The sequence below is a fragment of the Engraulis encrasicolus genome, chromosome 4 (genome assembly GCF_034702125.1).
Source record: "Engraulis encrasicolus isolate BLACKSEA-1 chromosome 4, IST_EnEncr_1.0, whole genome shotgun sequence".
NCBI lineage: Eukaryota > Metazoa > Chordata > Actinopteri > Clupeiformes > Engraulidae > Engraulis > Engraulis encrasicolus.
In genome coordinates, this window is record NC_085860.1 from 36,893,981 (window position 1) to 36,919,798 (window position 25,818).

General features: G+C 43.7%; 3 protein-coding genes across 3 annotated transcripts; all 3 read right to left on the reverse strand.

The window, feature by feature from the left end:
• Positions 1-244: 244 nt before the first annotated feature.
• LOC134447720 (troponin I, fast skeletal muscle-like) lies at positions 245-4,736 on the reverse strand. Its single transcript, XM_063197334.1, has 7 exons — positions 4,676-4,736; positions 3,034-3,064; positions 2,802-2,838; positions 2,169-2,297; positions 1,087-1,176; positions 821-997; positions 245-646 (listed from the first exon to the last, which is right to left on the reverse strand). The coding sequence occupies exons 2-7, from the start codon at positions 3,039-3,041 to the stop codon at positions 548-550; spliced, it is 540 nt and encodes a 179-aa protein (XP_063053404.1). The 5' UTR covers positions 3,042-3,064; positions 4,676-4,736; the 3' UTR covers positions 245-547.
• Positions 4,737-9,975: 5,239 nt separating this feature from the next.
• On the reverse strand, positions 9,976-16,487 carry LOC134446866 (uncharacterized). The gene is made up of 5 exons (XM_063196162.1): positions 16,129-16,487; positions 15,762-15,859; positions 15,451-15,534; positions 13,125-13,309; positions 9,976-11,367 (listed from the first exon to the last, which is right to left on the reverse strand). The coding sequence occupies exons 1-5, from the start codon at positions 16,194-16,196 to the stop codon at positions 10,408-10,410; spliced, it is 1,395 nt and encodes a 464-aa protein (XP_063052232.1). The 5' UTR covers positions 16,197-16,487; the 3' UTR covers positions 9,976-10,407.
• Positions 16,488-20,831: 4,344 nt separating this feature from the next.
• Positions 20,832-23,337, reverse strand: LOC134448077 (synaptotagmin-1-like; the record flags this gene model as incomplete). Its single annotated transcript, XM_063197836.1, has 5 exons — positions 20,832-21,154; positions 21,473-21,606; positions 22,072-22,192; positions 22,643-22,810; positions 23,215-23,337. Coding segments are annotated over 5 exons (786 nt in total), but the record flags the coding sequence as incomplete, so codon positions are not given.
• Positions 23,338-25,818: the final 2,481 nt, after the last annotated feature.

Genomic DNA, 25,818 nt, shown 5'->3' on the forward strand with positions numbered 1-25,818 from the left:
ACCATACCATAAATGGGCATTCTATTCATTCATGGGGACCCAGGTTCAAACTCAACAAATGACATTTCCCAACTACACCCATCTCTCTCTCCCAGTCACTTCCTGTTAAACTGTCCTATCAATAAAGATACAAATCCCAAGACATATTTAAAGAAATATGCAGCAATGCAGACAAAAATACAGTATACAAATAGTCGTAAAGACATTAAATACGAAACAGGGGGTTTATTTCAAAGCTATTTATTGAGTTAATTGGCTCGTTACAAATGTAAATGAAATGTCAATAATTCCTCATGTGAGTAATTGGAGGGTGATCACTATTGCAAGAGAGCGTTATTCATCTCTAAGTCATCTATAAACAAAATCATACACCAAGATAAGTGACAAATATAAGATTGAATCCTTAAGACACATATCATGTTGAATTGCTGAAAAAAAGTTTCAGGGATTTATTATTTCAGAGATGGCTGTTTTGTTATTTTGTGGGAAACTATAGCATATATCCTACTTATAGCCAGAAAAAGATTAGCTGCTGGGAAAAGAACACTTAAACCTCGCCTCCCTCAAACATCTTCTTCCTGCCATCCATACCAGCCTTGTCCTCAATGTTCTTACGCCAGTCACCAACATCACGCAACTCCTTCTCCTGAAAAAAAAAATGAAATCCATCAGTGGCATACTCATCTACTCTACTGTATATGAAAGAATGCAGACACTGAATGTAAGTGAGTGCATTTTGGTTTCGATGAAAGCCTTCCTGTTAATGGAAAACTGTGGATGTTGTACGTACATCTTTCTGAGAATGCTGCTGCAAACTTACCTCCTCCTTGACCTCCTTCTTGACTTGCTTCAGGTTCGCCCTCAGATCCAAGTTCACCTTGTGTTTGGAGCCCAGCAGAGCCTGAAGCATTTGATCGGCCGACATACGCACTTTCCTCAAGACCGGCTTCTTGAATTTGCCCTTCAAGTCAATCACCTTGATTTTGAGGTCATCAATCTGACGGCAAAAGAAAAGCATCAAAACAGCTCTGATTGTTCATTTTGCCGGACCCAAATTTATATACCGTGATTTGAATAAGTACTCACTTCGTTAGCGCCTTTGGTGGATTTCACCTCCAGGTCGTATCTCTCCTCATCAATCCGTTCAATTTTGTGGTGTATCTCTCTGCAGAGTTCCTAGGCAAGCAAAATTGCAGGCATGCATAACCTTAAGCATAATCTATCACTATTGCATTACAGCTGTATCATTCATGCACTTATGTTCACTGACACTCAGACATGCAGAGAACTGTCTATTTGTGTACATTGCATCCTTCACACAGTGTATGATATACCGTAATTGGGCACTGGCACAACTACTGGTACTGGTAAATGTACCCCATTTAACACTGATTTTACTTGCGCCCCATCACCAACAGAAATTACTGATTAAACGTGTACCCCACTGTGCACTGATGGCTGTAAATGTCAAGAATAAAACTGGCACAGAGTAGTTTTAGTGAACTGAATCTCTGTTGCAGTCATAAACATTTTGGTTACTGTTGTCGTCCTCATCAGCTCCTGGAAGTCAGCCGATTCAACCAAATAATGAAAACCGAAGCACTTACTTTTTGCCCTGAATAAAACACGTCTTTTAACAATCCACAAATCACCAATGCAAAATGCCATGACATCACAATGTTGGATTTTATAATCGCCTGTAACCTGGAAGATAACATTACACAACACTTCACTGATGCTTTTATTTAACCCATCTTAGCCTGGAGCGACATATGCTGCATTCAGGCTCTTGAGATTTGAGTTTTTAAATAACAAATGTTGGTATGTTGGAGCTAAATACACAACTTCTAATGCAAAATGAGGGTCCTAGCTTTTAAATGCAACTTATTTCATGTTTTTATGTGCTTCGGAGGCTGAGATATTTAGAGAGCACCCTTTCCCAAAAGGGCTTATATATAAGGCTAAAATCAATTTACAGTTATTTACAGGGTATTGGTTACAGTCCCTAGAGCTTTATGGGGTTAGGTACCTTGCTCAAGGGCCACTGCAGCCATGGGTGTATGGTAGGGAGTAAGAGGGTGAGAGTCGAACCTGCAACCCTCTGATCTAAAGCCCATGAACATAAACATAACCAGTGTACATATTAATTAAATGGCATAATATTTTACCATTAGGGCTTGTGAACCACTGGGCAAAGACAGAGATGGGCAGTTTTCTGACATGTATCGGCTCTTCTCCTCTTCTCTGTCTGTGATCTCTGTCTCCAGCAAGCCTTTGGCGATGGAGAGCATCAAGCTCTGTAGGGATGACACAAGGTAGAAGGTGAAAAGGCATATTTTTCACGAGTACACCGTCACCTACGGTCACCATCAATGTAAAAATGTGAAGACTGCTCAAAGAACTTTCATTCAGATCGTATGGGAACCTCAAAGTTCTCTGGGGAACTAAAAAGTTTGGGAAGAACCCCATGGTTCCTTAGATAGCCTTTAGGGGTTCTTACACAATGACAATCCAAGGGTTTGAATGTGATGAGCTGAACATTTCAGGTCACTCGTTAGAATTGAAAGGACCTTTGGATTCCTGGATTCTCCGAGGAACCTTCAAGTAAACCTTTGGGTTCTTCCAAGAACCAGTTTAGGTCACATACAGGTCCCTCACTTTTAGGGTCCTCTGAGAACTTTGGGGGGTTCTTCCCCCACAGACACACAAAAACAAAATTTGTTTAATTTTTACAGTATAGTCATATATTGTGGTAAAATATATGTAAAATAATGTGTTAAAATAATATGTGTGTAGCCTACCTTGAGATGGTATTTCCGACTGGATGACATCTTTTTTCTGAGGCATTGGAAATGGGAGAAAAATACAATGTAGGAAAAAATAATTTAATAACAAATCAAGTGTATGACAACTAAAATTGAATAAAAATGGTAGTACATAGTTCATACATCTACAGCAAATAGTAATAGTAATTACCAACACAAAAGATTAATGGATCTGGTATAGGTAAATGAAAAAATAAATAAAACTCACTCTGACATCTTGGCGGGAGAGTGGTCACACCCTGCAAAAATGATGTAATAATAATAAAATAAGTGTCCTTTCTGCGAGTGCGACTAGACTCATTCCACAGCACACCTCTACTACACATATTGAACTGAATATTCTTGGTTTTGCGCACAGTGGATAAATAACAAGCAAGTAGACTAAATATCGCAACAACATAAATGTACAATAGTATACAAGCAGAGACGTTTTGTCTAACCGGTCCATGCATATGACAGTGATAACATCTGTGAAGTAAAAAAAAAGAAGCACTTTGCACCCTTCAAGTGGATTTAAATATGGAATCACTTTGCTAGGTATGCCCCTACAGGGGTGCCTGTAATTGAAGGTCCAGGAGGAAATATTACACCAACTGCAGATTAGCCATTTGGGCTTAAGTGGATGCAAGTCTATATTTGGAGGAGTTCATCAACCTCAGCTGTTGTTCTTCTGGTGGCTCTGTTATAGTAGCGTTGTCTCTTGACAATTGTGAATGTGGATACCACCCAGTGTTGTTAGGGTCTATGCACCCTTCTGGGAAAAAAATGTTTGGGATGTTTAAGACATGGCACCAAGTTCCTAGATGGATGCAACGGAATTCCCTCAGGAAAGATTACATGAACAAGGTTTATGGTGAATTCCAATGGTTAATGTTTAAACAAATTTTAAGTGCAGTTTAAAGTGATCAGTTTAAATAATACAAAATTGGGGCACTTTTGTCATGCATACAAACAGGTATGTGTAATTATCATATATTCATACAGCTGCTCAATTTTAGGATTTATGGTAGTCACATTGTACTTTGTATCAATAATAGCAGTAGTTGCTTTCCCATTAAAAAAATAACAACATTGGACGTGACAGAACTAAAAATGAACAGTCATAAGCAAAAGAGCAACTTGAAACCCCATCACAGTGGCTCAAAAGAAGGCAAAGCGTTCCAGTAATCTCAGTTAAAAATGTGTCACATAGATAAAAAACCTGGCACAAAGAAGGCGTTGGGTGATATCTATAGTGTCATAATGCAGATAATGATCTCTAATTTCTCTCACAAATACCTTTCCGCTGTTGCCCCGCCTAACTATGATCAGAACTCACCATGCCAACACCATATTTATAAGCCAACTATGAGTTGTGTTGATAGCTACATAAAGCAGGTGCATTGCTTTCAGAATCCAATGTGGTTATTGTCCATGTGTCCATGTGTCCAATGTGGTTATTGTGAGTGCCAGCTTTGACAATACCTGTACATTCCTAAAACAACAGAGAAGGCTTGGGCATCTTTTAAGTCAACATCAAAACAAAGTCTACAGGTACAAGAAATAGGCCACCCAATTCAAAACATATTCCGCTGAAAGCCCTTACAAACTTTCCCATCAAAATGTTTTATTGTTAACTTCCACATATATCCAGGCTACAGTGGAGAGATCAACCATAAACCCTTGTCAAAATAAACCTGGCTTACACACAAAAGGCTTTAGATCAGCATCAGATGCAGCTCATAGACATCCAAAGGCACACAACGTGGTCCCCAAAGCGGATGAAGACCAAAGCATTTTGAAGAGTGAAGGTGTTAATCCAGTTAGCTAACAATGGCTTTCACTTGGGCCAACAGTGGCATGGGTCTCACCTATGCAATGAAGAGGAGGAGAGGTCCGTGGACGCCAAGGATGGAGGACAAGGAGTAGTAGCCGCAGGAGGGCCGGATTATGCCGACGGTTTATATTGCATTTCCCAATGGCCAAGTAAAGCCCATCTTTCTCTTTATGGTATCGCGCTCATTCAAAAGACCAATTGGCATACAAGTGGCTGAAACACTATATGGAAACCTCCAACTCCACCCCTCTTTCTTTTTTACATACGTAAATAACCCCCTTCCTTCAGGCGGAGAGGGATAGTCATTATTTTGCTCCTTCAGACAACACCCCCCTTTTAATAGCTGGTCACTGGGGACCGGTCTGATGGATTGTGGGGAAGACTGGTGGTCCTCCAGTGTCTTGTTCCTCACTTGAAGGGAGGGGTAGGTGGGGGACACATGGCTGAAATTAAAGAAATAAAACACAAGCAGTGGGGGTGGTAGTGGTGGTGGTGGTGGTCAGGCCCGCCGACAGGGGGAGGGGGGGGACAAAGGGGTCCGTTGTCCCGGGCCCAGAGAAAGGAAGGGCCCAGAATTGGGACCCCATTACATTGTATGAATTGAGGAGGGGGCCTTTTCAGATGGCTTTGTCCCGGGCCCAGCAAAAGCTGTCAGCGGTCCTGGTGGTGGTGATGGAGGTCCGCAGGGGGAGTGGGGGTGTCCAGCAGAGGGATGGTGTTTAGCAGTGATAAGTTGTCTTTGAAGATGAAGAAGGGAGCATTACATGGTAAGTCTACAACAGTATCATTGTCCTCTTTTTCTACTTGGAGGTGGAAACCTGGAGAAGATCAAGATGTACCACTTACAACATCCAAAACACCAACTTCGGACCCCCAAAATGGCTGTGCCATGCAAACAAAAGGCAGGAATGACCAAATACTTGTGACAAATTCGATCTAAATCGTTGCCATGTGGAGAGAACATTAGGAATCAGATATTATGTCTTGTGCAGAGGTAGTCTGCAGCCTGCTGGGCTTAGCCTACTATTCTGTGCAACTGAGTGTTGGCACACTGACAGGGCTTTATCACGGAAGAGGGGAGGATTACATCTAGTGCAGAAATCAGAGATGACTAATGGAAAGGTGTGAAAGTGCACATGAGGAGATAAGACACACAGACCTACAGTACGTAGACAAAAACTACCCATTCCCACTATTTGCATAACTCATATAACGATTTCCCAGTAATCCCTGCATTCAATTTTTAGCCGTCAAGAGAGACCACAAATGAAACTGAGAAAGCTTTCACCATTTGACAGCTTGTAGTGTGCTGCTTGTTAGAAAAAGACGAGGATTGAGTTTCGCCTTGGGAAGCTCTGAGGAAACCACGTACTCAGCAGGCCCGAGGAAGTACACATCTCGAGTACAGCAGAGGCAGCAGCAGCAGCAGCAAGACTCGACAGTCACAGTGATGTGTCGGTCGCGAATGAGCCGGTTCTGAGAGCCATGTCTTTGAAGTGAAAGACAGGAACTGGCTCCACAATGGAAGCTGTTTTCGGAGCAGAATTGTTTTTATTTTGTACATTTTTTATGGTCTTCCGGTGCCTCACTATCTGTCCCCTCCCCCTTGTTGCACATATGCTCTGCAATTTCCAGAGTCTATGATCTGTTTTTCCTTGTCGGTGCGGGAAAACACTTTTTCCCAATTTCTTTGTGTGAAAATACCCAAAATTGGCCAATATGTATATTGCGCATCGGCAGGGGTTACAGACAGCAGTCAAGGAGAAGAAACACGACAGTAGTAGGCCAGAAACTAAGCGAGAAATGCGTATGTATGGGGGAGCCGAAAGAACCGGCACTCCATAGCCAAAAGAACCGCATCTCAGAAAAGAGCCGAAAATCCCATCACTATCGAGTAGGAATAGACCACTCCACTTCACATCAGAGGGAGGACAGGGTGGTGGTGAGGGGAGTGTGGGGTTGCTCAGAGATCAAGGTGTTAACAGACAGGGCCAGACAGAAGCACTAAGAGCCCACTGCAGCTGGTACACAGTTGCACTGTGAGAGTGACTCAGTGTGCTCCCAGCCAAGGTAGGACATCACACTCTTCATCACACTAGAGAGAGAGAGAGAGAGAGAGAGAGAGAGAGAGAGAGAGAGAGAGAGAGAGAGAGAGAGAGACTAATGCACTGCGTATCCTGAATCAGACATATGGACATTGAAAGACATACCAAAAAATGTGGAGCAGGAAGAACCTGCAAATGGGAATATGACACAAATGCACAAATGGTTTGAACTTGATGACAAAGCATTGATGGCAGCAAAGCAACCTCAAAACATCAGGGAACCTCTGCCATGTTTGACTGTACAGACCGTATTCTTTTCTTTGAAGGCCTCAGTGTTTTCCTCTCCATTCAAATGAATGCAGGAAAAAAGATGAGGCCTTCAAAGAAAATAACTTGGACCGTACAGTCAAAAATGGCAGAGGTTCCCCGATGTTTTGAGGTTGCTTTGCTGCCTCTGGCACTGGACTGCTTGACCGTGTGCATGAAATGATGAAGTCTAAAAACACATTTTGCTGCATAATGTAGGAGTCCACCCCCTAATCCCATAGAAAACCTGTGGAGGGGTCTCACAGTGGCGGTTTGGAGAAAGCACCCTTCAAATCTCAAGAAGGATGGTCTAAAATTCCAGCAGAGTGTTGTAGGAAGCTCATTGATGGTTACCGCAAGTGGCTGTTCGCAGATATTTTGTCTAAAGGTTGTGCTACCAAGTATTAGGCTGAGGGTGTCAATACTTTTGTCCGGCCCATTTTTGGAGTTTTGTGTAAAATGATCATTCATTTGACTTTTTTTCATTCTCTTTTGTGTTTTTTCATTACAAGAAAAACAAATGAAGATATTAATAACAAAGAATTTGTGATTGCAACCATTTTCTGGAAGAAATTGAGTATTTTCTAACCATGACTGTACAATATTTTTGTTGGCATGAAAAGGTTGGTGTCCCATCAACATAACTTACAGAATTAGGAAACTGTTGACCAAACTCTTCTACTGAAGTGAATACCTCATTTCCTCCGTGTCATTGTCAACATGGCCGCCGTTTAGTGCATGCAGTGTCCCATCATTCAAGCACTGCATTTTTCCTCCATTATTAGGGAATCATCCTGGCACTTTCAGTGCACTGGCTCAACTGAATTTTTCAGCGTGAGCGCCCTAGGCACTGAAACACAGTGCCCGAAGTGCACAAATGCGTGATTTGAGACACAGCCTGTGTGAAGAGAGTACAGATCTGCTTCCCGAAGGGCACGGCACAACTAGCAATCACTAGGCTTGTGGTGCGTTCTGACTTGTCATCACAACAAGCCTGGCTCTTTGGTGTAGAGGTCATAGCCCCAGTTGGTACCCCCTTGGTGGCCATCAATGAGTGATGAAAACAATGGAATTTATTTGTGAAAACAACTAATATGCATATGAAATACAGTGCATAATCTGAACCAAGACACTAAAACAAAAAAAGAGGATACGGTTATGTGGATCCCTTGTATAAGGACTGCTAGAGAGTAAAAATGTGATACATGGTGACAAACATGAAGGATTGACTCAAGGACTTTAGCATTGTAATCTTTAATATCTACATAGAAATGCATATGACTAAAAACATAATACAGAAAATACATCATCATCACATATTCTGGTTTCAAATTCATTGAGAACATTCTAGGCCAATAGCGTTCACCTGAGAGATCAAGTTGTTAGACCTAAAAGAGGGCACATCACTCTTTCAAGGAAGGAGAAAAACAATCGAAACAAAACAAAATTTCAACAATATTAAGCAGGCATATTGGCTGCCAAATGTGAAGCCTAGGACCTGATGAAGACTGACCTTTCTGTAATGCCCAGAACAAGAGGTCACGTGAGCACCTCCAATGGCATACGCATGTATAGAGAACTGTACTGTGGTAGATTAGCATAGATTGACACAGACTTGTCACCATCACATTGAAATATACTGCCACTGCTCACAGCATGATCACTGAAAACAAAACTTTTACAATGACGAGCAAGTACGTATATCAAACCGCATTGTGCCATATGCCATGAGAGGCACACACGCCACACAGCACTTCAATTCTAGCACTTCAGAAGATCCAACTCCCATTGTCAACGCTGGTCCTTGGTAACCAGAGAGTGCCTTTGTAACAACAACAGGTCAAGAAAGAACTTCAAGCAAAGGCACCAAAAAACTCTTTGAGCCTCCATTCCTGTAACATGAGTCACCAAGTATCAAAATAGAACACCACTATTGACAAGCAAGAGCAATACCAGTACTATTAAAGTATCCAGTGAACTACAAAATGACTGGGGAGTACAATATCGCAATCACTAATGGTGATTTAGTACAGCTGTTAAAGAGTAATATAATTCTAGAGGACCTAAAACATAACCCAGTGAACCAAGGGACCAACTGTCGGCCCAGTGGACCAAAACATAGACAGCCTGTGCGTAAAGTACCTCATAAGTAGTGCAATGAATAACCGTGTCTGAACAGTAGAACACTGTATCACAATTATATTCAATAAAACTAATACTGGCACTCTGTCAACACACACAAATCGGCCATTTCCAGTTTCACCATATACAGAACAGCTCACATTTAAACAAAAAAAAAATAGGCAGAGAAAAAACAAAGTCAAGTCAAACCCACGAAAATATATATTTTTAAAGTCAAGGTTTGAGCAAGAGTTCTGTATGCAAGTCCGTTTTTTTTCCTCATAGAGGACAACTCTCCACAACCCATGGCACTCTCCTCTCTGTCCCATGACCCTGTGGTTGTGACTGTGAGGAAGGGGAATGCTGTGCATGCATCACACACCCTGATCTGGGCTCAGATGCCATATACAGTGTGTTTTTACACTGAGTGTCTTGAAAGTTGACATCAGGACAGCTAGCTTGTGGGAGCTGTGTCTCTGTGGTTTGTAATCAGTCGTTTGGACTGGCTTCTTTATGGCAGTCATCAGTGGGACACAACTGCTAGAGCCTGAGCCTGAGCCCTTCCCCAGCTGAGGTTACGCCCCCCCCCCATCCCACCCCAAACACGCATGCGCGCACGCACGCACGCGCGCACGCACGCACGCACGCACGCACGCACGCACGCACGCACGCACGCACGCACGCACGCACGCACGCACGCACGCACGCACACACACACACACACACACACACACACCACACACACACACACACACACACACACACACACACACACACACACACACACACCTCCCAGCTCCCCCCATACTCCCCAATAACAATCTTCATTCATATACCCCCCCCCCCCCCCCCCCCCCCCTTTTTCGCACAGATTGCACATGGAATTCGCACTACCAATAACCGTTTTGAAAAATGCAAAGTATTACACGTGGTGACTAGAATTCACTAAAATGTAGGATTTAGCAGCTGTGAAGAGAACTATTGTTTTCCAGGGGATCAAGTTCCCTGTGTTGAGAACTACACTAGGCGAAAATCCACAAACTCTGAAAACCACCATCACTGAAAGAGAGGAAAAAAATATTCAGCATCTGTTTAACTCACCACCAAATACACAACCATTAGTAACCAATTCACTGAATTACAAAAAAAACAGCTACCTTCTCCATTCTCTACACATATCATTTCATATGAATAATATACTATTTAGTGGGGGAAAAAAGATGAAAAATATGTATATCTGACTAAGCCCGGGACTGGAGAGTGTAGAGTGCGTGGGAAGGGGTGGAGAAGTGGGTCAGGTCCAGGCAACTTTCCGCGAGATGGCTTGTTTAAAGCATTCGGGCTCCATGCTCCCTCCGGGTCGCAAGGCCCTCTCCAAGCTCACCAGGACGTTCTGGTGACACTCCCTGATGTTGAGCGGGTGCTTGGCCCTCAGTAGCTCGTAGGCGGCGATGAGCCGCATGTTCTGGCGCACCATCAGGTACTGGATGATGCAGGTGGGCGCCAGCGAGAAGCCGTCGCGGCAGTGCACCAGCACGCGCTTGCGCTTCTCCGTGGAGGCGTCGATGCACTCGTTGATGTCCTCGAAGCAGCGCGGCTTTAGCGCCGCGGAGCCCTCCGACGACGATGGCGGCACCACCGCGCTCTCGGGCAGCTCGCCGATGTCCACCTTGAGGCGCGACCAGCTGTGCTTGGTGCCGCGCGAGCAGGTGCAGGGGATGAGGCTGAGGCTGGCCTCGCCGGGCAGGTTGCTCATGTCGATGATGCTGTCGATGTTGTTGCGGCACAGCGTGCGCCCGCTGTACGCCGCGTTCAGGTTCCCCACGAAAATGTAGTCCGTCACTTTGGAGATGACCGGCTCCGAGTACTGGAAGTGCTCCAGGCCGCCGCCACCACCGCCACTGCCATGCTTGCCCTCGGAGCTGTCGGAAGAGGAGGAAGGTCCCTTGGAGCTAATGGAGCCTACCCCGACCCCGACCCCCACCCCAAGCCCTGACACCGCCCGCCGGTTGTAGTTGCGCAGCTTCTTGGAGCCGGAGCGGGATGGCGGGTTGGAGTCGGACTCGGAGCTGCTGTTCCAAGGCGGGGAGAAGAGGGAGAAGCGGCTGGAGGATTTGCTCTTGGTCAGGGTGTCCACGGGGCTGGACAGGCCGGAGCTGGAGGAGGTAGTGGCGGAGCCCGACGCGCAGAAGAGAGACGCCCGCTCCAGAGAGCCCGTGCTGCTGGCCGCACCGGCGCTGTGGGCCTGCTCCATCTGCCAACACATGGCCACAACACCACAGTATTAGACAAGACTATGGCCGTTTCCCAATGTCTAGTGTGCATCCTTCGAAGTGCGTCAGCCTTCGTAATCAAGCACAGTGGTTGGATACTCTTTGGTAAACTCTGCGGAGTATCCAATCACTGGGCGTGACTAATTAGGCTGACACACTACCAAGGCTCATACACTTGACATTGGGAAATGGTGAATGTTTCCCATGTTTGTTAGTCAAAGTGGGAGGGCAGGTTGTAGCCTAGATCAGAGACATGTGACCATCATGACTGGAAAGACGATGCATCAAACCTATCAAACATAAAATCTACAAAACCACAAAATACCCATCAAACATAATACCCTTCATAGTTTTTGTACAGAAACTTTAGAAGTTACATTTGATTATCTTAATACATGTATAAATAAAAACTATGCATGTTTTAGTGGACCTTGTCAAGGTAGGAGCGGGTTGTTGTCAAGGTGGTAACCTTAACTAAAAAAAGAGAAGGAAACCTAGCAAGACCTCAGTCAATTCTAGATTGGCTAAAACAGTGTGAGCAGTACTTACTTACTTACACATGTACATATTGACACTACCTTTACGCTGTCCCTCAATCGATTCTGGAGCTGATAGAGCAGTAGCTCTTATTTACGAGCAGCAGCCATCTTTTAGACATAGACCTAGCCTGCCAAGTGTTAAATATTTCATCTCTATGCGTCTACTCGCACTAGGGCTGGGTGAGCAATTGATTTGCAATTATAAACTTAAGGGTGAATCGCCATGATGGGCCTTATAATATACTGGAGGTTATATTTACATGTAATCATGACATGGTTGTCCTTGAGGTTGAGCCCTCATACTGCAGTCACTGTTGATTTCAAAAAGCCATTTAAAGGTGCGCCGTGTAAGATGGCAGCCAAAGGGCGTATTGCAACTATGCTGGTCATTGAAACTGTGCTTCCTACTGCCAAATTTGATCTTTTCATTTGATTTTTATGAAGTAATAAATTAATATTTATTAGCATGACCAAAGTACAGTGAGCTTTGCAGCTGTCTATGTCTGGAAATTCAAGATGGCGGACATGGAGAAGATTCCCCTTTTCATGTGTGAAAAGTGCAATTTTCCCAGTCATAATGAATACTTTGAATTTGATAGCGGTGGTAAGTATTTGTGGAAAAGGAAAAGGTAACATTTGTGAATGGGCAGCACAAATTCTGGAAATATTACACAGCCAATTTTGTTGTTACGGCATGAAGTAAGGACAGCCAGTCTGTGAGATGTGTTTGTATTAATCTGTGCCTTCACAAACAGGTTTTAAACAACAATTTCAAACAAACAGGATCAAAGATAATATAAAAGGATATATTGTGGTCATTGCTCTCATATGGACATGAACTAAAATACAATGTATTACACTTAAGGACAATTCTGGCCAATTTCAGCTGTGGTTTGTTGTACATGGTGTTTGAAGCGTTAACATACAGCAACCATCATCCCAAAAAATTGAGTTTTTGTGCAACACATTATTTTATTTGAAAAAGCTGTGTCTTAAGAAGTTTCAAACACCATGTAAGCATACAATGCCCCTATTTAGCAGGCTAGGATACCAGGAAACGGCTAAGCAAAAACAAATGCTATGTCTTCGCGTAATGACAAGTCAAGGGCAGTGTGAACTATACAGCTGCATGTTGAAATTGTCCAGAAAAGTCCTTTAGTCTACCAACAACTAATAACAACACAGGACACAAACGTCACCTGAGCTTTAAGGTTGTTCTTCCACTCCTGCGTCTCCAGGGCTTTGAAGCGGCCATTACTGTCGGAGGAGACGGACAGACACAGGGGTCTGTGAGCCCGAGGGGGAAGCTGGGGGGTGAGGGCCACTGGTAGGGGCCTGGGGTCCGGGTGCTCATTTCTACTCATGATCAGGTTGGGGCAGGAGCCTAGGGAGTAGAGCACACGTGTCAAACTCAACTCACACAGTGATTTAATGTGGCCTGTGAGATCATTGCAGACGTGTATTATAGCCACCCATACAGTATATACCATTAATCAGAGATATGTCTGGCAGGCATAGCAATTATAAGTGGGCCCAGGCTAGTGCAAGTACATAATAGCACATACAAGTACATGTATATGATGGGAATGAGTATTTGTGATATTCGCCATGCTTTAGGTATTTTGCGCATGCATAATTTCAGAGCATTTTATAATAAATATTGAATGTGGCCCGCTACTTTAGCCCAGATTTTGATTTTGGGCCTACTATGAATTTCAGTTTGACACGGAGGATGAGGAGAAGCATCACTAGTCTGGCGGACATGGAGCTCGGTCTGACAAAGCCATCATAGAAAAGTTATAAAGGGCCACTACTGTGGTTCAAGCAGCTAAGGCACCATACTAATACGCCAGGACCTGAGTTTGATTCCAGCCCAAGGCCTTCCAAAGGCCTTTCCAGTCCTATCCCATCCATTCCCTGTCCATCTCTTCAACCGTCTTATCACAGAAGGCAAAAGCAAAAAATGGTTAGAGCGCTGGCCATTTATATCACAGGTTTGCAGGTTCAAATCCCATCCTTACCAGCACCTTCACCCATGGCTGAAGTGCCCTTGAGCAAGCCACCTAACCCCACATTGCCCCAGGGCCTGTAACCAATACCCAGGTTCCTAAATAACTCCAAGTCGCTTTGGATAAAAAGTGTCAGCTAAGTGTAATGTTACGCAATAGTGTTCTCTCTAGGCTACAGGTTGCTGTGGAGCCTCCAGAAGGCACATTTCGCGATAAATATATAGTCAGTGTTGTAATTACGACTTAGGAATTTAATATAACATGTCTACCAACTGTAGTAAACAAAATAGATATATTTTTCAGTATTGCATCTTGTCAAAACTCTGCAAGTCTAGTCGCAAATCTGCCCCCCTGGCACGTGGGGGCCCCTAGGCTGCAGCCATATCAACCCTGTGCATTAATCCGGCCCTGAGCTCACACACAGTATCAGTGGAACCCATTGGAGGAACCACCTGACGACCGCCGCCGCCACCGCCGCTGCTGCTGCTGAATCCACGAGGACACTCACTAATAATGCCAGAGTGTCTTTACCAGCAGCACGACTCAAGCATTAGCGCTACCACTTCCACCCCTCCACTCCACTCCACTCCACGCTCTCACTCCCGTGCATCAATCCCGTTTGCAGATAAATGGTGCTACAGCACTGACATTGGAACGCACCTCACCTCTCTCTCTCTCTGTCTCTCTCTCTCTCTCTCTCTCTCTCTCTCTCTCTCTCTCTCTCTCTCTCTCTATAGAGAGTGAAACTGCCGCTGCATTGGTGCAACAGGAAGAGTCGTGAGAGAACTTATGAGCCTGGATGTCCTTGTCAACATAATGGGTTTTCCTTTCAAAACAAGCTCAGCTGAAATGATGTAAGATCTATTGAGGTGTTTTGCGAATGTGGGTGGTGTGTGTGTGTGTGCTGTGTGTGTGTTTTACAAGAACATAAATATTAATTTTGGTTCATATTTGATGGAAATTGATGGAGAAGATACATATAACTCTAATCCATCACAGCTATAGGGGAGACAGCACATGGGCAACCCCGGCCCAAGTTATAGACAGGCCTTAGGCTTGCTTTGTGGACAGAGGTCCGGTTGCTTGCATTGTGGCTAAACATTAACACCGTCCCTAAACCCTGGGAAAGAAAAGGCTCAACGTGATTAACAAAAGGACAGCGAAAATGTCAATGTTTGTCTCTGTCACTAAATGTAATTAGGATAGATAAGGAGCCACCTTGCTAGGCACACAACAGCACACACGCACGCACGCACACGCACGCACGCACACACAAGCACAGCAGAAAGCCCCTGGAGGGAACGCTGTGCTCAGATGGCCATCACCATCATAAGTCAGCAACAGCGAAACGCTGGATCATATATAGCAGGGCTGCAATCAAGCCATCAGCGCATGGTCATGATTATTATGTGCGGAAATGATGCCCTGCCAAGGAGTTGAGCACATATCCATCAAGGCCTCATAGGCAATGGGCAATTATATGGTGGGGTTGGTGGTGGTGGAGAGGCATCCTTACCTGTGACACATTCTGAACGGCTGATGGGCTGGGAGTGTAAACGATTTCGAGATTTGAAAGAATTGAGACGTTTAACGATCATGCCTGTGGGAACAAGAAAAAGTACATGCTCCATTAGATTCAGGTGAGACGTTACATAGGCTACAAATCAAAAAGTTTGAGTTTAACTAAGGAATTTAAACTTGGTGTGCATTCTAGGCACAAAGTGCAAGTTTGAGTTTAACTGAGGAATTTCAACTTGATGAGCATTCTATTCACAAAGTTTAAGTGCAAACGACTCAGGTATTTAATAGTAACTTCGATACTGGTACCTGTTTTGCCATGTTGTTTTGCAGTTGTTTTCTTATCCAACAGCTTCAGTGCTATGAAGTCTTTGTTCCATTTTTCAAGGGCTTCCATCTTCTGCCCCCTGTGGGAGACAAATCCGAGGCCATACATGAGTTGAGTGAGACAGACGAATCAAGCACATCCAGCCTGCCCCTGCTTCCACAATAATGCAACATGGAATGGAAGTACAAGTGAATGCCTGTGCACGAACAACTTAGATGCGGCATCTGCAATTGTCAACACCCACGCACCCCCCATAACAACATGAAATGGCACACAAACACATAACATTCCTCTGATCGATGTAAACGATAAAGACAACTGCTGCAGATCACAGCCAAATCATCTCACCATGATGGACAGAAATCGATCTGGCCTGATCTTGACACGACTGACTGGTTGAATGAGAAAATGCACATCCGATGCAGCGAATCATCACTGCTGCTTTAAGTGTTTTTTTTTATCTCTCAATAGCGCGAATCACCAAGGCGCAGTGTGTGCACCATTGCATTAAGCTACAGCTTGCTGACAAAGTGGTGCAGTATCCAGCCTCGTCATTGCTGCGATGCAATCAAATTAATCACGGAGGCATACTGGACGTCAACGCTAACGAACCTCCAGATTATAGACTTTTCTTTCAATCTGTTGGTCTGGACCGAAGCGTCCGCCACAGAACTGACGGAATTTGGTCAACACGAACACCTCGCCATTCACTCCCTCTCTGCGGCTCACGGCTGAATGAGACTCACGTGGGTTTCCACCTCACAGGAGCGACAAAGAAGTGGTATCTGGGAAATGCAGTCATCCGTTCAACGCCACCGGTGCGCAGGACCTCAAAATGTGCCCAAAACGGATGATAAACTGCCGCATGTCGGTGCCAGTAGTAGAGCGGTTGTTTGAAAACATAACAACAATTATGCAATCCCTTCTGGTTAAGGAATTTTTATTTGTAAGTGGATGCGCAACCCACAAATTGCGCGCAAGTAGGCCTATTATTTAGTTGACAAAGCGCAGAATAGCCTACGTTTAACACACACATATTTCCAAACTCACCTCTTCTGTTGGTCTATTGTTCCTCAACTGTCTGAACTAAAGAAAATGTGTCCTCTCTCTTCGGTTGCGTCAACTGGCTCTCCTTACTTCAACATCCGCAGTGGGTTCTCATTTGCGCACGCAGGGGGTCGGGTCAATCCAATCTAATTGGAACGCTTAATACTAGTCAGGTAGCCTATCCTGGAAACCTCGGCAGGGTCTGATGTCACATGAGCTTGTGGAGATGCAAGACACATAATTCATAGCTTGGTTATTTATTTATGAGACGCACACAAGGTCTGCGCTGGTCAGCTCTGTTGTTGGAGTGGTGATGTACTGTAGTTTACACATGTTGGGAAACAGCAGGGGTGTATATGACAGCGCACGTTTTGTTTCGTTTAATATTTCCGTGTGCTGTCATAGACACTTAATTGGCTATATTTATTATTATTATTATTATTATTATTATTATTATTTTATTCAAAACATAGGCCCTACAGAACAAATTGTTGTTTTGCTGTAAGCATCTACCATCCAATGGCCACAGTGCAAAAGTTTATGTATCACCCCTCATTCACCAAGTTTTATGTAGGTTATGTAGGCCTATTTATGGACATTGTAATGATGTAACTATGCCCTCTTATTTCATTCATTCATTCATTCATTCATTCATTCATTCATTCATTCATTCATTCATTCATCCAGTGAATCAGGGTTGCCTTTTCTTATGTGATATTTGGCAACTCAGCATGTTTGTGCTGTCATGACCTTGTGTTTTGTTTGTTTGAAATTGATCTCTTGCTGCTGTCTTAGCAGCCATAGTTACATGCATGAAATGAGATTGTTATGAATGGGGATGGCCACTTCAGATGGGTGGGGGTGGTGGTGGTGGTGGTGGTGGGTGGTACTGAGCATGGAGACCAAACCTTGAGGAGAAGGAGGGTACTTCCATTGCCTTCATTTGTATATCAAAGAGCTCAGCTGCCATGTGCGTCAGACACTGTCACTCAGGAACACAGAAGAATCATCCTCCCCATGTACACATGTGAACACACACACACACACACACACACCCTTGTTCATTTAAGGTCGTTGCTGCGTTGCCAAGACATTGCCCACCTCTCCTCTTTCGCTTCCCCATTGTCTCACACCTGTCTGAGACCCCTCCACTCCACAGAGAACACTTTGTATTGGGGAACAAATCTACAATTATAATCACCTATCTGCTCAATTATTACGCAACGAGACATCACCAGGACGCATGAGCACATGAACCAGGAAAGTGGCAGGCAGGCAGGTGGGCACAGCCACGGCTTCCATGTATGGGGCTCACTGGCTGCTGTCACAGTAGTGGGAGGGGGAGTGCATGGATGGATGGATGGATGGATGATAACAGACTATCCTATTTACATTATAGAAAGGGAAAGAAAAACTGACCAAATTGCCATAATCTCTCCCCTACATTCAATGGATTCATCAAGACTGATACAGACTGATCCAGAAAACAGCCAATAAATTGTTGCTCAGTATCTGCCTATTTGTGTTGCCTCATCATGACTGATGAAACATTTGCTTTGCTTTCAGTAGAAATGTACTGCATTGCAATGCATTGTAGAATTGAATCGGATCGTATCGAATCGCATAGAATCGAATCGAATCGGATCACTACCTCCCGAATCGTGATTGAATCGGATCGTGAGGGCAGTGCCAATCCACACCACTAGTTGCTAGACCCAAATAGTAATCAGATATAGTTCGCACTGCTGTTATATTATTACAACATTATTATAGGTCATGTTCGTGATGGCACGTTTCAGTGCAGTCTCCCAGAGAAGCGGGAGGCGACTGAGGAAATGGCATGCATTTTTGATTATTTATAGGCGTAGGCTAGTTGAGAGACAGACACTTTTTTCTAACAACAAAATTAGAGTTTAATGAAGTTAATGTACACCGGACATGCCCATGGAAGTAGTAGGAACTTGAACAAATATTCCACATAGATTACTTGTTGCTAAATGATGCTGATCCCGCATCGCAGATGCATTACCGAATCGATTATTGTTGACATCACTATTCACTACCTTATAAACATTTGAGTACTCACTCTGTGTGTGTGTGTGTGTGTGTGTGTGTGTGTGTGTGTGTGTGTGTGTGTGTGTGTGTGTGTGTGTGTGTGTGTGTGTGTGTGTGTGTGTGTGTGTGTGTGTGTGTGTGTGTGTGTAGTGCTGTGTGTGTGTGTGTGTGTGTGTGTGTGTGTGTGTGTGTGTGTGTGTGTGTGTGTGTGTGTGTGTGTGTGTGTGTGTGTGTGTGCTGCTGAGGTGTGTGTGTGTGTGTGTGTGTGTGTGTGTGTGTGTGTGTGTGTGTGTGTGTGTGTGTGTGTGTGTCTGTTTGTACTGCTGAGCGTGTGTGTGTGTGTGCATACTGCTGTGTGGCCTGTGATGGTCTCTGCGTGAGGTGGAGTACATGGGGGCTCCTGGCTGGAGGATCAGAGGAGCTGCTGGTCCTGACTGACTGAGCTGACTCACCGGCCCACATGCACATCACCAGGGAGACACACAGGGCGGCCGCTAGACATAAGAAGAGTATGCAGAGTGCTTAGGGCAACCACCAGAGCTTGGGGCACCAACCACTTTGCACCCAAAATTGGGGCCTCTTAAATTGAGATTGACAAAAAAAGAAACATCTTGAAAAAATACTGAATTACATGACAAAAACATATATATTTATTAGTTTGTAGGTTATTATTTAATTATTATTTATATTATTATTATTATTAAATAATTATTATTATTAATAATAATAATACATTGTGAGGGGGGGCTCCTAACCAGCTATGCTTAGGGCCTCCAAAACCTTAGCAGCAGCCCTGGAGACACAAACAAGCAGGGACGGTGACAGCTTTGGCCAGGCCCAGGACAAAGTCATCTGAGGGACCCGTTCTCACCCAATAGATGCAACATAATGAGGACCCAAGGCTGTGTCCCACTCCCTGCTCTCCAGGGGCCCAGGACAACAGACCACTTGAAATCCCCCCTTACACATGGTCACCTCAGCTAAGAGCAGCACAGCATCCACCCAGCCACTTTTCACATCGAAAGTGTATCTGTTACTACACATCGACATTTCCTTCAAACTCTTCAGACATCTCCGTACGCCCAGAAGTCACACAAAAAATGAAGAAATGTACAAACAATGCTAATGTTGAAATTAGCATTAAAATATGAAAAGATTCCATCTGCACATCAGGCTGCATCACCACATTTTTTTATCAGAAAAGATTGTTTAATTGACATGAACAACATCTTAACTGTTCAAAGAATGTTTTCATTCTCATTGCATAGCTTAATGATGAGAACAGAACAACAACAAACACTCTGCTTCAGATTTGCCACATAGACATAAACCTAGCAGAATGATGACAGCATTTCCAGTGCACTCAGGCACCCTGTGGGTCCTCATTTAAGGGTCTTAATTTTCATAGGCACGTGTGCTGACACAGAGTTATCCACACTGAATCTTACACTTAGTTTTTCAGCCTTAGGGGACTGCCACTGATTAGGAGAGCATGCGAAATGCTTACGCTGTGTGATCTGCCTCTCTGCTTTCACACATCTTAACTCACTTAATCTCTCTCCAGAGAGAGAGAGAGAGGGGGAGAGAGAGAGAGATTTTAATTGGGATGGAACGTATATGTTTATGAGTATTGAAATGATTGAAGCTCCATTTTGCCCGTCTATTTGATTGTTTTATTCCAGAGTAACATTAATTTAACATGAACTACATATTTCCTTCCATATATGCTGGATAACACAGTCAGCTTTATCCCGAGTGTTTTGCTGCACCATTGTGCTTGCTGCTCCCTTGGTTTGTTTGCAGTGTCTGCTAGCATTTAGCAATTCCATTGCTGGCCCATTGATCATCATTATAGGATTTTGGTCCCTCATCTGCCGGTCTTAATATCCGCTTAATTATCCACCAGTTACATGGGCATCACAATGCTAGCATGGGGGGCTCTCATCGGAACTAGCAGACCGGATACTCTGTCAGAGTACAAAATTATATGAAATGGACAGGAGGACTTGTTGGATAAAGGTGGATAGTCCCATCAGAAGGTTTTGCCAGTGAAGGGGATCTTGATGGTGTGCTTGAGTGCCAGGGTGGCATCCACCTGTTCGGCGGGTAGGAGGGTGTGCCACTGGGCCACTGGCCGGCGGGGGTTGGACAGCATGTCTGCCCAGTGCCGCAGCTGGTTGCCCGAGGCGTCGCAGCCCAGGAAAATCTTCCCGATGGCGTCGTTCCTGCTGACTTTGTCATGGTCCCACACGGAAATCACCAACTGGACCCTCTGCAGATCACGAGGGGCATATAGTCAGTTGACGACGTGGAAACAGACAACAAGACGAGTCTCAGTGTTCATCACACTCACAGTGTTTTACACATTCTTATCATATTATGAATTTAACCGATGTAATATGTAGGATACTAATAGGATAGCAAGAAAGATATATTTTTGTTCATTTTCTGACATTTTCTAGTTGTGTATTCTAGTCTAAGCAATGCATGAATTAAAGAAGTCTATATACAGTAAATTAACTAATAATCTATGTAATAAGAATGTAATTAATTATATGTCAAACCAATGAAGTTTGCAAGGTCAACTAACCTGAATCTGGTCAAAAGAAACTTCAAATGTAAAAGACTCATTAAAATATGGGTTTAGTGTTCTCTTTTTCACAGATGTTTTCTTTTTCTTCCATTTTTTCTTGTCCAATGTCAACTGAATTTTGACATAAGGATCTGAAAACAAACCAGACCAAGGTAATGACACATCAAGATGTTAGAGAGTTAATGTAGCTAACATTAAATCACCACTTCAGTCAATTTCAATATGCTGTTGTATTGCTCACGCTACCCTTGACTTGTCAGTGCCCGGTGATGCCACATTTTTCATCTCAGCCCTTTCCGAAATATGAGCTATTCTAATGGGGGCAGCGTTTGTTTACATTAAAAAAATATTTTCCCAAAAGGTACCGCTGTTTGCTAGTTGTCTGCTGATGTTGCATAACCTGTTGGATGTTTTTGGGAACAAATAAAAATGTTTTTTTTAAACAAACCGCTGCCCCCATTACAATGACCAGGATCTCGGAAAAGGCTGAAGAAAAAGAAAAAAACCCTCAGGTACTGACAAGTCCAGGGTAGTGTGAGCATTACAACTGCATGTTATAATTGACTGAAGTTATCCTTTAATGTTAGACTACTTACCAGATAAACCTCCTCCATGGTCCATTTTTTTCAAATGCTTTGCTTCAAGAATAACAACAGTAAGCTTACTGGCTGTGGGGACATATCTCAGTGAGAAGCAGATATCTCCCAAATTCTCTTGCTGTATCAGACAGATTGGGGTTCAAGAGAATAATGAAAATGTTGGATTAGTGTTTTGCAACCTTACATTGTTCCTAACAATGGAATGACGAAAAATAACACAGAAATGTGACATGGGCAAATACAGTACATTCAGCAAAGATTGGAACTGACAGCATTAGATCAAAAAATCATCAAAGGTGTTGGGAACACAGCGAAATATAAGTAGCCTACAGCTGTGTACCTCACTTTTTATCAGCAGGGAAACACACAATCATACTCTACCAACCAAACTTTCCTTTATAAGTCATTTATCTAAAGTAAAATATGGTACCTTTAAGTCAAAAGAAGCCCTGAAATGAACAACATTTCACCTGGAGCTAAAATGTTGTACTATGTGTACTTTCATTTCTTGGTGCTTAATTTGACTTGATTTGGAGAAGGAAGCTGGACAAATCATTAACCCCGTTACCTCAAACTTGGATGCCTCGGTCAGATCTTTCCACTCCTCAATGACATGGTTCCAGTCCACTGAGGACAGCTGTAGCCGGAGTTCACCAATGATGTCGTGCTTTGAGAACCGATTGAAATCGTACACCTGCATCACTAGTGTGGACTCGCTCAGCTCAGGCTGCTTGATCTGTATCACAAAGCAGAACAGCATGCACAGTGAAAACTGCAGTGTTAATTCAAGACTATTCTGAGAGTCTATGGTCGCAATTGATCAGCTGTTAATTATGCTCTTTGAGAGTTAAATTCCCCCTTGGGGAGCTGGATATAACACTGTTTGCATACAACAATCAACAAGTTGAATTCAACACTGAAATCGAATGGGACCATACATACGTATTGCATTTTTTTTCTGTGTGAAGTTAAAACTACATGAAGTTATCACTTGTGCACTCATAGTGTTTATTTAGTGTTATATACAGTGTGTCACATTCAATTTTTTTCATATTCATGTGATTACAATGATATACATATTGGCAACAAACACTAATGCTGACAATACATTGGCCTATAAGTGTTTCTGAGGAACTCCACCTGGAACTTGAAGTGCTCGTTAAAGACCGGCTGCAGTGTTTTCCGGAAGACCTTGGTCTCGTACGTCTTGGACTTGTTGGGGAGAAGATAGAGTTTCACATAGGGGTCGGATGTCCCACCAAATCATCTCACCATGATGGACAGAAATCGATCTGGCCTGATCTTGACACGACTGACTGGTTGAATGAGAAAATGCACATCCGATGCAGCGACTCATCACTGCTGCTTTAAGTGTTTTTTTTTATCTCTCAATAGCGCGAATCACCAAGGCGCAACCCACAAATTGCGCGCAAGTAGGCCTATTATTTAGTTGACAAAGCGCAGAATAGCCTACGTTTAACACACACATATTTCCAAACTCACCTCTTCTGTTGGTCTATTGTTCCTCAGCTGTCTGAACTAAAGAAAATGTGTCCTATCTCTTCGGTTGCGTCAACTGGCTCTCCTTACTTCAACATCCGCAGTGGGTTCTCATTTGCGCACGCAGGGGGTCGGGTCAATCCAATCTAATTGGAACGCTTAATACTAGTCAGGTAGCCTATCCTGGAAACCTCGGCAGGGTCTGATGTCACATGAGCTTGTGGAGACGCAAGACACATAATTCATAGCTTGGTTATTTATTTATGAGACGCACACAAGGTCTGCGCTGGTCAGCTCTGTTGTTGGAGTGGTGATGTACTGTAGTTTACACATGTTGGGAAACAGCAGGGGTGTATGACAGCGCACGTTTTGTTTCGTTTAATATTTCCGTGTGCTGTCATAGACACTTAATTGGCTATATGTTTTATTATTATTATTATTATTATTATTTTATTCAAAACATAGGCCCTACAGAACAAATTGTTGTTTTGCTGTAAGCATCTACCATCCAATGGCCACAGTGCAAAAGTTTATGTATCACCCCTCATTCACCAAGTTTTATGTAGGTTATGTAGGCCTATTTATGGACATTGTAATGATGTAACTATGCCCTCTTGTTTCATTCATTCATTCATTCATTCATTCATTCATTCATTCATTCATTCATTCATTCATTCACCCAGTGAATCAGGGTTGCCTTTTCTTATGTGATATTTGGCAACTCAGCATGTTTGTGCTGTCATGACCTTGTGTTTTGTTTGTTTGAAATTGATCTCTTGCTGCTGTCTTAGCAGCCATAGTTACATGCATGAAATGAGATTGTTATGAATGGGGATGGCCACTTCAGATGGGTGGGGGTGGTGGTGGTGGTGGTGGTGGGGGTACTGAGCATGGGGACCAAACCTTGAGGAGAAGGAGGGTACTTCCATTGCCTTCATTTGTATATCAAAGAGCTCAGCTGCCATGTGCGTCAGACACTGTCACTCAGGAACACAGAAGAATCATCCTCCCCATGTACACATGTGAACACACACACACACACACACACACACACACACACACACACATACACACACACACACACACACACACACACACACACACCCTTGTTCATTTAAGGTCGTTGCTGCGTTGCCAAGACATTGCCCACCTCTCCTCTTTCGCTTCCCCATTGTCTCACACCTGTCTGAGACCCCTCCACTCCACAGAGAACACTTTGTATTGGGGAACAAATCTACAATTATAATCACCTATCTGCTCAATTACGCAACAAGACTTCACCAGGACACATGAGCACATGAACCAGGAAAGTGGCAGGCAGGCAGGTGGGCACAGCCACGGCTTCCATGTATGGGGCTCACTGGCTGCTGTCACAGTAGTGGGAGGGGGAGTGCATGGATGGATGGATGGATGGATGATAACAGACTATCCTATTTACATTATAGAAAGGGAAAGAAAAACTGACCAAATTGCCATAATCTCTCCCCTACATTCAATGGATTCATCAGAGCCCAGTCACCGTCTCCCGACTGTTGATAGACCCAAATAGTAATCAGATATAGTTCGCACTGCTGTTATATTATTACAACATTATTATAGGTCATGTTCGTGATGGCACGTTTCGGTGCAGTCTCCCAGAGAAGCGGGAGGCGACTGAGGAAATGGCATGCATTTTTGATTATTTATAGGCGTAGGCTAGTTGAGAGACAGACACTTTTTTCTAACAACAAAATTAGAGTTTAATGAAGTTAATGTACACCGGACATGCCCATGGAAGTAGTAGGAACTTGAACAAATATTCCACATAGATTACTTGTTGCTAAATGATGCTGATCCCGCATCGCAGATGCATTACCGAATCGATTATTGTTGACATCACTATTCACTACCTTATAAACATTTGAGTACTCACTCTGTGTGTGTGTGTGTGTGTGTGTGTGTGTGTGTGTGTGTGTGTGTGTGTGTGTGTGTGTGTGTGTGTGTGTGTGTGTGTGTGTGTGTGTGTGTGTGTGTGTACTGTACTGCTGAGCATACGTGTGTGTGTGTGTGTGTGTGTGTGTGTGTGTGTGTGTGTGTGTGTGTGTGTGTGTGTGTGTGTGTGTGTGTGTGTGTGTGTGTGTGTGTGTGTGTGTGTGTGTGTACTGCTGAGCGTGTGTGTGTGTGTGTGTGTGTGTGTGTGTGTGTGTGTGTGTGTGTGTGTGTGTGTGTGTGTGTGTGTGTGTGTGTGTGTGTGTGTGCATACTG

Coding starts and splice junctions, on each gene's coding strand:
- LOC134447720 (XM_063197334.1), bottom strand. Junction 2,298..2,801: donor GTCGGAAATACCATCTCAAG/GTAGGCTACACA, acceptor TCATCCCTACAG/AGCTTGATGCTCTCCATCGC. Junction 647..820: donor AGAAGGAGGTCAAGGAGGAG/GTAAGTTTGCAG, acceptor TTTTTTTTTCAG/GAGAAGGAGTTGCGTGATGT.
- LOC134446866 (XM_063196162.1), bottom strand. CDS start 16,196: ATGTGCATTTTCTCATTCAACCAGTCAGTCGTGTCAAGATCAGGCCAG. Junction 15,535..15,761: donor AAAACAACATGGCAAAACAG/GTACCAGTATCG, acceptor TTGTTCCCACAG/GCATGATCGTTAAACGTCTC. Junction 13,310..15,450: donor CCGTTCAGAATGTGTCACAG/GTAAGGATGCCT, acceptor TCTACTCCCTAG/GCTCCTGCCCCAACCTGATC.